Source organism: Arachis hypogaea, chromosome 9 (genome assembly GCF_003086295.3).
Source record: "Arachis hypogaea cultivar Tifrunner chromosome 9, arahy.Tifrunner.gnm2.J5K5, whole genome shotgun sequence".
NCBI lineage: Eukaryota > Viridiplantae > Streptophyta > Magnoliopsida > Fabales > Fabaceae > Arachis > Arachis hypogaea.
In genome coordinates, this window is record NC_092044.1 from 116,661,843 (window position 1) to 116,673,409 (window position 11,567).

At 27.3% G+C, this 11,567-nt stretch overlaps 1 protein-coding gene across 1 annotated transcript; it reads left to right on the plus strand.

Moving 5' to 3' along the window:
- Positions 1–9,156: 9,156 nt before the first annotated feature.
- Positions 9,157–11,252, plus strand: LOC112712424 (uncharacterized). Its single transcript, XM_025765314.3, has 2 exons — positions 9,157–10,530; positions 10,921–11,252. Exon 1 carries the CDS (start codon positions 9,279–9,281, stop codon positions 10,506–10,508), a length of 1,230 nt encoding a protein of 409 aa, XP_025621099.1. The 5' UTR covers positions 9,157–9,278; the 3' UTR covers positions 10,509–10,530; positions 10,921–11,252.
- Positions 11,253–11,567: the final 315 nt, after the last annotated feature.

Below are 11,567 nucleotides of genomic sequence, written 5' to 3' on the forward strand. Positions count from 1 at the left end.
TACATTTACTAAACCAATTCCGTTTTTATTTATGATATTTATTTCCAGAATTTAATTTTAATACACAATTAGTATAAAATAATTTTAGGGAGACACTTAAATAAAGACGCTTAAAACGTCTTTTTTTAAAGATATTTTTCAGTAATTAAAATTTAACATATATAATCGATTAAATCATGTTATTTTTGGCAAAATTATGTTAGACAACTTGATTTAACCAAAAAAATTGTGAATCAAATCTTGAACTGGTCTAAATTAATATTATTTTTTTATAAAAAATTACTACAATACCTTTATTATAGAGAATGATTAACATACTCTTATTTTATATATATATATATATATATATATATATATTAATTTTAAAAATTCTAAATTTTAACCTTACGATAAAAAATAAAAGACTAAAATTTAGGATTCTCAAAATTAATATATATAATAAAAGTATTTTAGTCATTTTCTATAATAGGGTATTGTAGTTATTTTTTATAAAAAATATTATTAATTTAAATCAGTTCAAGATTTGATTCACCATTTTTCGATCAAATTAATTTGTCTAACCTAATTTTGACAAAAATAACACGATTTAATGGATTATATGTATTAAATTTTAATTATTAAAAAAATCTTTATAAAAAGACATTTTCAGTGTCTTTGTCTAAGTAGCTCCCATAATTTTATAAGTGTATTAAATCATATATAATTACGTTAGTAAAAATAACTATTTTTTATTAACTGTGTGAATGATTATTCGAAAAAATAGATGTGATTGAACGATCGTGAAAAACGTTTTATACTGTGTCATGTCAGTTTATTAAAATTAATTTCTTTTTATAATATTAATAAAGTGTAATCATACCATTATCATTGTTATACAATAGATGCTTGGATGTTGTGATAATGGAATACATGGACCCAACAATTAAAAATACATCACAAAAGTCTTCCCCGAATAATCCGATCATGAATTTTGATTGACAAACTCAGAAAATTACCATAATAGGTTCATCTATCTAATCTAATGATAGTAACTATCTATAGAATAAAGTGATCCAATTAGTGATTAGTCAATGTTATTACTACTAACATGTAATTTTTATTTTGAAATTTATCGTGTTGTCTCGAGTTTGTCTTATAATGAGTCTGTTATAGATAAAACCAACTTATAATAATTACGTTCACGTACATTACTTGTTTTCTATTTATTGTTAATATTAAAACAAATAAATAATATATTCATTAAATATATAATTATTTAAATATCTTATCTTGTCAATTTAAATTTTTTGAAAAAAAATCTTATAACATAATATTAAAATTTATCTATTTTTTATTGAGCCACTTTTTTACAAATATTTATGCTCTAAATTATCATTTTAGATAAAAAAAGAATATTATATTGCAGGTCTTATATCTCTTAAATGTAAAATATTTAATTAAGCTCATCCAATTTTAATTCTAACGGTTTATTTGAAACTTGTAAGAATTAATCCGAAATCATTTCCAATGTGAAAATGACCAAGATCATATTTACTACGTGACACTGTTTTAATTTTTAGTTTCATGTCATCATTATTTATTTATTTTTAAGGAAAGAGAGATTAGTTCTAGATTATTCATGAACCTACTTGATAAAAGTGTATTAATCAAACGGCATATGCTCGTGACACAGCGTGGTAACTCCGTGCATATATCATATGCTAAAGGGCCACAACTCAAATGAAATTATGACAACTTTGTGAGGATAATTAATTAATACACTTTTATCAAGTAACACGCTCATGAAAGTTAAATGCCTTTTGTTTCTAATTATCTTTCCATTTAACAACCCGATTTCATTAAAATCCCTTGGTTGTTGCCTTCCCTTTCATATAATATATATTAATAATATTGTTCCTTTATCGATTACTATATGTTATACTGCCCTGACGGTGGATTATATATCAAATCATCTTGTAGGATACTCCTATTTTATATAATAAGGCCTTGATTATATTAGGTGTACATTAATTTATATAACTTATATTAACACCATGTTCTGCTTAAATTACTAATAATTAGTCAATGACTGATTAATTAAAATTAACCACGTTTCATTACCATTGTTTGACTCTACTAAACTAACATCATCTAGTTACGTTGCTATCTAGCTAGGCCATATTTTAAATTATTTCTTGTAAAAGGTAATTAATGTACTAATGTACGTATTTGATGTAGTAAACATATATTATCTTCTAGTTTAATTTTATTATAAATGTATCTCTTCTAATAATATACATAAATCATGTCCTCATCGTAAAGTTTCTTGAGTACATAAATTTTTTATACAATTTTTTTATTTATTTTATAATAATAATAATAATAATAATAATAATAATAATAATAATAATAATAATAATAATAATAATAATAATCGAATTTTAGATTTTTAAGGTATAAAATTCTAATATCATATTATAAAATAATTTTTTTTAAATTTAAACTAATAAAAAAAGATGCGTGAATAATTATATCTCTGTGAATTTTATTATTTAACATTGTTGTTAATATAGAACTCACAAGACTAGTTGTGTGTTAATTAGTTCAAGAAGACAAGAAAAACATTATCCGTTTAGTTATATATTATATATTAATGATGATATTTAATTTAACGATGCTTAGATGATATCTTAGCTTGTAGAGTTACCGTAGCATTAGTTTTAGATACATTATTATATTGAAATAAAAGTGATATTCTTTCGGAACCTTTATGACTAGCTAGCACACTCGGTAAAAGACAAAATGATAAATGATAAGTCCAACCAAATTTTTTTACTTCATTAAAGGGCATAAAAATCAGGTGCTACTTCCATTTTTCTTTCCATGTTCTTAAACAAGTGAGGTAATATATGATTCCCTCTCTCAACCTTTTGAAGAGCCTCTGATAACTCTTTTCAGTAGAAAGAAATGTTCTTTCATCATTTTCCATGCCCATTCCCCCTGCCATCACGTCTTCTTTTTGGGTGAAACAATGTTTTTATGTATTCAATAATTCGTACAAAGATGATTGAATCAGTTGTAAACTATTCTTTTTAATTACTAAAAAAGATATGTTAAGATAGGAGAGTAAGTGAAATAATGAATGCAACTTTTTTTTACCTTAAATAAAAAAGATATAGTTTGTTATGGGTTACAAGTAATACCATATGTATCTATGATGAACTGTCATTTCATTTCACCCTATAGACCGATACAAAAGTGAGAGAATATAATTAAGGAAGCTGTTCACGTGTTCCGTTGTACGAACACGGAACATTTTGTTCCTCAATTTTAAAGCTTTAAGATATAATTTAAAAAATGTAAACGATCTAAATTAAAAAAAAATAACTTCTGTGGATAGTATGTAAAAGAAGCCCACATTAGTCATGCAACCAGTCTATCATTTTGCCCGTTTGTGAGAATTGGAGTTTCTTGTTTGCCCAAGCTAGTTGGAAGGTAGCTAAATTTGTGTTGGAATTTACTAAAAGTAGCCTAAAAGTTAGCTGAACTGGTAATCTAGTATAAATTAAGTCATCTAGATAGATTTATTTTTTATTTCAGTCTCTCTTTAACATTTGTTTTTATTTAGTTTATTGCTTTCTTATATATTTTTATGTTGTTATTATTTTTAATAGGTATAAATTAAATTATAAAACTATTTTATTTTACTCATTTTTACTATTTATCTTTTTAATATAAAATTATACTTTTACTTATTTACTTTTTTCTTTTATAATTTTTTGCTTCTCACTTTTTTTCATAATTCATTTTTTTCTTCTCATATTATAATGTTAGTTTCTTTTTTTTTCTTTTTAATTTGATACATACTTGCGGCGTGAAATAAACATATATAAATACTATTATTTGTCAGTTATATTTCACCTTTTCTTTTCATTTGTTTCTTTCAACCATTTAATTTACATGTTTACACAAATATGTATGTGTATATAGATATAAAATTGTAATAAAATTGTTGATAGTCTCATAACTACTCTTTTGAACTGAAAATGCATAATTTTTTAATTCTTGATGAATTGAACAAAAAAATTAGTTAAGGTTCTTTATACTTGCATTGCAGGTGATGATTTCTTTCTTTGATTATAGTATTTAAATATGTCATAAACATGTTATTTTATACATACTTCATAATCCATAATCAAAACCCTCAATTCACAACTAAGTCAACAAGTTATAACTCAAATGGCATAATCTTTTTATATTTATCTAAAAAATTACGAGTTCGAGTTTTCCTATCTTCAATAATAAAAAAATAAAAGTTTAAAAACAAAACTTCATAATCCATTCGATTTTATATAAGAATAAATATAAAACTCATCCCTATATTTCTCTTTATATTTTTGTTGCTTCTTTTTACTCCATGCATATTTAATTTTAAAAAATGATTATTTTTTATTTAATTTATTATTTTCAATATTCATAATTGTTCAGTTATAAGATTCGTAACAATTAAATACTTATATTTATATATTAAATGAATTTATTGATTTCTCATCTTATAATAGATTGAAGACTATGAGATAAAAAAAATTAAAAATTAAAGCAAAAATAATGTATAGTTACAAACAAGGACGGACATAAGGGGCGAGTGGCGGCCTCCCCCGCCTCAAATTTTTTTAATAGTAATAAGTTATTATGTATAATTTAATTTTTTTAAAAAAAATTATTTATTATTTAGTCTAGTATAAATAAAAGTTCAGTCTAATTTAAATATTAATAATTTTTAATATCTAAAAAGAAAGTAACAATATTAAAGAAATCTGAAAAAGATATTATTACTAATATTTTTAATTAAATAAAAATTTTCAAATCTCATAAAGTGAATTTTTTTTCTTGTGACCGTCTTTTTTTATTCATTTAGTATTAATTCTCTCTATTTTAACTGCTACAATTAAGAGATCTTTTTTAACTATGAATATTGTGAAAAATAACTTAGAAACAAAATAAAAGATAAATTTCTTGCTAATTGTCTTTTAATTATATTGAAAAGAAAATTACTGAAAAATTTGACACAAATTCTATTATCGGTAAATTTTATAATACGAAGATTCGACCACTTCGTTAATAAAAGGTATACACATATTTTTTTTTACTTTAAAATATATTCTTTATCGGTATATTTTTGTAATACATCTTATATTATATAATTTTTTACATAATTTTTAAAATTATATGTGTTTTTGGCCCCATAATATCATTTCTGGATCCGTCCCTAGTTACAAATCTTGGATTTTTTAAAGTAGAAATATCGACTTAGAATTTGTTTCACTTGACTTTATTTATATTCGAAAAATATGTTTTGTTAGTTTTAAATTAAAACTCCTCTTTATATAAACAATATTCATGTGTTCAATTATGATTATATTAAGTTGTAAAAAATATAAGGCTCTTTCTTTACATTTACCACACACACCTATAAAAATCCATAATTTATCACGTATAAATTTGTTTGAATATAATCTCTATATACTCATCTAGAAGTCACAAGTTCAAGTCTCAATTTTATCTTTGATAAAAAAAACTTTGCTTAAAAAAAATAAATTAAAATATTATTTTTATTCCAAAATTATAATAAAATTCAAACATACTCCAAATCAAAGTTATCAAATTCGAACTGAAATTCGGTCATTAGTTCGAATTGGATTATTATTTGAACTAGTCAAATAATTAATCCGGTCAAATTTAGTTAAATATAATAAAATTCAGTCAAATTTATTTAAAATCGGTTAAACTGATTCGGTCAAACTTGATCAAGCTCAATTAAACTAAAAAAATATTATTTGTTATACATAATTTTTTATTAAATGTTTTATGTAAATAAAATTAAATTATATTTATAAATTTAAAAATAATATTCTATTAACTATAATATATTTTCTATTTCTATGATTATTATTTTTTTCTATAAATATTAAAATAGTATAATAAATATAAATTTATAAATACTTGAAGAGTTATTATAAATATAAACTAATTGATGAGTTACTAAAATTTAAAATTAATAATTCATTGAATATAAAATAAAATTACTAAAAAAGATATTTATTATGAAAATAAAAAATTAAATTAAATTTTATATAATTATTTAGTTATGAATGGATTAATCGGTTCAACTCGTAATCTATTAGTTGAACCAATAATCTGGTATCAGTATGACCAATTCGATTACCGATTTGATTATGATAACTATATTCTTAACATTTAAATTATCCTAATATTGATACTACAACCCAAATAGTGGTGCACATGGGTCGGGCTCGACATGATTCAATTAGATTTGGATTTCTAATATCTCATTGAATTTATTTTAATCCGACCTTAAATTGATCCAAAATAAATAAAATTAAATTGGATTGACCAGATATAAAATTAGAATGTACAAATTTATAAATTTTATATAATATATTAATACAAATTTAACTTTTAAAATTAAATTTAATAAATGTTAAATCATATTTATACCAAAATAAATTATTTTAAAATTAAAACAATATCATATGATATAAAAAGTGTAACATCCTACCACACAAAATTTTACGTTTAAGTTCATAAATTAAAGATGGTGAGATATTAGGACCTCTAAAAATAAGATTGCATACATATGCATATATGAAAAGAAATTTAACTAAGATTCTTAAAGAAAAAATTAAACAAAACAATCAGAACTTGCATCGCACACGAATCGTAAAAAAGCGAAACATAAAAAGGAAGTGAACACAGCTTTGGTTGTGTGAGGACTAAACTAGTAGTTAACTCCATATTAAACAAATGACCAAATGTATATACACATAACGACAACGTTAAAAAATTTAAAAATGTCATTTTTAGTAATTTAAATTTAATTATGTATTAAAAAAATAAAATTTATTAGTATGTTATGGTGGAAAAATTATTGAAATCCATGATGGACATGAATCATATTTAGCGACAATTGTGTTAGCAAATTATATTTAGTGAATTTTGTGTACAATTTTAAAAATTTACTATTCTGTCATTATTTATGTATTAAAGAATACTATTAAATTTACAAGTAAACAGTAATAAGATATAGTGTAATTTGTGTATTTTTGTAAAATAATTATCCTACCATAATTTACGTATTAAAATATAGTATAAAATTTTTAGTAAATCATGGTAGAGTAACGAGATTTAGGAATAAAAATATTATTATCTATATATAAATTATAAAAGAGAGGGTATAAATAATGAATTTTGAGTTACGATAATTTGATAATTATAATCTTTTTTAATATTAAAATAGTCAAATATATTTTTTTGGACACAATAGAATAAAAAAATCTAATATCATTAGATACTAAATTTAAATCTTTATATAAATACCAAAGCAATGAATTAATTTTTTTTTTTGTAAAACTAAAGTTAAAAATATATGGATTGAAATCAATTCAAAGTCCATAAATTAGATTCAGTGAAGCCACTAAAAAAATAAATTTTTTTTTGTTATTAAATCTATTAGATGTACATTTTTCGTTCGAATTTTGTATTTTTAAAAAATTAGATGTTGAACAAGTATTTTAAAAGATTTAAATAAAAATGTTATCAAAGTTGTATTTTTAAGTTTTTCAAAAGACAAATTAAAAGTAAAAGAGTTGATTTTGAAAAAAAAATTAGCAAAAAGAGTTCAATATTTTAATTGTAATGTTAATATTTGAAAATTAAATTTCATTTTGATATATATTATTTACTTATTTTATATAATATTATTTTTACTAAGGTAGCTGCTGAATATGTTTATAATTTTTTATTAAAAAACTGAATGATTTGTTAATAAATATAAAACTAAATGTGCTAGGATATGTTGCTAATGGTGTGTATTTTAAGAATGGCACAAAAAGTTAATTCTCAATGTAATAAATAGTGGCTCACGCTTCATTGCTAGCCAAGTCAGGAATTTAGAAATTCAACCATTGACAAATGGGTCATTTAGTTTTGTTTCAAAGGATAAAATTGTCTTTTAAGTTCTTCACTACAAGACAAATACATAATGGAAACCGGATAGTACAAAAGAACATGATGTTCCATGCTAGTACGATGGAACATGTGATAATTTTCCTATAATTAATCAGGTCTAAAGGTTCCAGAACATAGCTAGGTGTGTAGTATGAATTAAATAATTTAAGTTATCCAAAATATTCTGTTTGATTTATTAAACTACGTGGCGAGGTTGATGTACATGTACATATAATAATATGAGCAATAATAATAATAATGAAGATATTTTATTGGATTTAGTTACAGAAATGGACAACCTAACCCACCACAAGCTGTGAAGATGGAAATTATATTACAATACCAAGAGTAGAATGCGAAATAGTTGACCAAGAATTTTCAATACCTAAGTATAATACTTTAGACGGTAAATAATCAAATAATTAAAAAGGTGGAAAGTAAAAGGCGTCATATATTGATGTCTTTATCCCCAAAAAAAGGGTACTATTAACTATTGAGAGATAATAATAATGATGATGAGGCAATGCCATGCAGAATGTGCAAGGAGTGGACTAGTCTATAGTCTTGGATAGTAGAGTGTCTCAGTTACCATAAATTTATGAATAGAATTAAGAGAGAGAGAGAATGGGGAACAGATAATAAAAAAATCATTGAGGCTGCTATGGGCCATGTAGTGGTACATGTTTCTTCAAGTTATCCAATTGGAAACGAGTTTTGCTTTCACAAGTTAATTAGAGGCAGCTACCATGCATTTCACACTTAGATAATCAAGTTATTTATCAATACTTTTTCATATCGAATTCAAGAGATTGATAATATCACAAGATTACATTACCTAATGAATGGAGACATAATAAACCCTACTTTGTGGAATATTTTGAATTATTAGCTACATTTATATTTATGATTAAGTAAAAATATGTCTTGTTATTTCTTAGTTTTTCTTTGTTTTAGTAATATATTATTATTTCTTAGTTATTAGGTATGTACTTAATTAGCTTGGAGGGTCCATGATTAAAACGAAGGAAAAGCCCGCGCGCGCCTTGAGTCAAATTGGTCCCCGGAGAAAACAATAAGTAATAATTTACTTTGTTGAAAACAAAGCACATAGGACAATGGTTATTTAATAGTTAATAGTTTGAGTTAATTAAATTAATTAAAGCATGGTGAAAAAATATAAAGTAGATGTTAAGGGGGGTAAAGAAAAGCAATCTATATAAAGGGAGTGGCATTGGGTTGAGAAAGAGCAAAAGCAAAGGAAGAGAAAAACAATGAGGTCCCTAATGGCCTCTTCTCTCATCCTTGCATTGGCAATGCTTTCTTCCCTAAGCTTGCAAATCTCCGCTGATAACTACCTCTATTCATCACCCCCACCACCCAAGTCTCCGCCGTACCATTATTCCTCCCCTCCTCCGCCGCCTAAGAAGGCACCTTACTACTATCACTCTCCACCACCACCCCCTAAGAAGCCTTACTACTATCATTCTCCACCACCACCGGTGCCTTCACCTCCACCACCCTACTACTACCATTCTCCACCTCCGCCGGTGTCTTCACCACCACCACCTAAGAAGCCTTACTACTACCATTCTCCACCTCCTCCACCAAAGAAGCCCTACAAGTACTCATCACCGCCGCCGCCGCCATACCATTACTCATCTCCTCCACCACCACCAAAGAAACCCTACAAGTACTCATCACCACCACCACCGGTTCACATTTACCCCCCTCACCCACACCCTCATCCTCATCCCCACCCACACCCACACCCTCTCCCTCACCCATATCCACACCCTCATCCTCACCCAGTGTACCACTCTCCGCCACCACCAAAGAAGCCTTACACGTACCCATCTCCTCCACCTCCGGTCCACCACGTACACCCTCACCCAGCGTATCACTCTCCTCCACCTCCTAAGAAGCCTTACTACTACCACTCTCCACCACCACCACCAGTGCACCATCACTACCCTCACCCTCACCCTCACCCTCACCCCCTCCCCCACCCTCACCCTAAACCAGTTTACCACTCTCCTCCACCACCCTACAAGTACCCATCTCCTCCACCTCCAGTGCACCACCACCACCCTAAACCCCCCTACAAGTACTCATCTCCACCACCACCAGTGCATTACCCTCACCCTCACCCACACCCACACCCTCACCCTCACCCACACCCTCACCCCCTCCCCCACCCTCACCCACACCCCCTCCCCCACCCACCTTATAAGTACCCATCTCCACCACCACCTGTTCACCCTGCTCCTTACATTCCTCACCCAGTTTACCACTCTCCTCCACCGCCTTATAAGTACCCGTCTCCACCTCCACCGGTTCACCCTGCTCCCTACATTCCTCACCCGGTTTACCACTCTCCTCCACCGCCCTACAAGAAGCCTTACAAGTACTCATCTCCACCACCACCGCCATACAAGTATCAGTCTCCACCACCACCACCACACTACGTTTATGCATCTCCTCCCCCTCCTTACCACTATTAGATAACTTAGTTTAGCACTCTTGGTAAGTTACTTTCTTTCTTCCTTTCTTATCATCTCTTATTTTTTAAATAATTTTATTCTTCATGCGATAACGGTACCTATTTAATATCGTAAACAACTAGATAATTCAGTCTCACTATATTTATCTCTACGTAAAAATGTGTTACCCTTTAGCATAATAATACAATCATAACATATAAAGTATAGCTAGTTCAAGATATATCACTACTTTTTCAAAACATGAGTTTTTGTCTAGCTAGTTCAACATATTCTCTATGTATAGTAAAGTCTGCATAAAAAAACAAAATAGGAACATTTTTTCTCATTTAGGTTTGGTTATGATGACATGGACTTGACATGCTAACAATGATACGGCCGGGTCTACTGGTTTTTTTTTTTTTTTTTCTTGTAGGGTATGAGGAGAGAATATATAAATATGTGAAAATAAAGAAAGCGATAGATGGGGATTGAAGAGGAATGAATGAATGAAGAACACACAAGAAGAGAAGAAGATTATTATGCAATTGCAATGGAAGCAAAGTTTCCGCGTTTTGGCTTTCGCATAATAATAACAAATAATATAAGGCGTTAGTTTTATTATATGTTTCTATCATAGGATTGGGTCAAGTCATTTTCTATGCTTTTGTTTAATTTACGAATTATGCTTTGTATTTTTCTATTTTGACAGTTGTAAAGCACTGCTGCTTATTATATATATAAAATTATGGATGATGTATGATGGTCCATGCACGCTTTCCTGTTACCCAATAGTACAAAGGGAGCTACTCAAATGAAGATGCAAAAAACATCTTTATATGAAGATGCTTTGTATAAAAGTGTGATTTATTGATTTGGCCACACTTTAAATAAAAAACACTTTCATAACATATCAAAATCTAACTCTACAATCCATCATCCAAGGGTCAAAAAGAAAAATCATCATATGAAGATAATTATAATATCTTCATGGGAGTACCCACCTAGTACAAATGCATGCATTGTAGTTTTCAACCTCTGCTGCATTTTGCAGGGGGTTGAAAAACTAATTATATGTCAAAA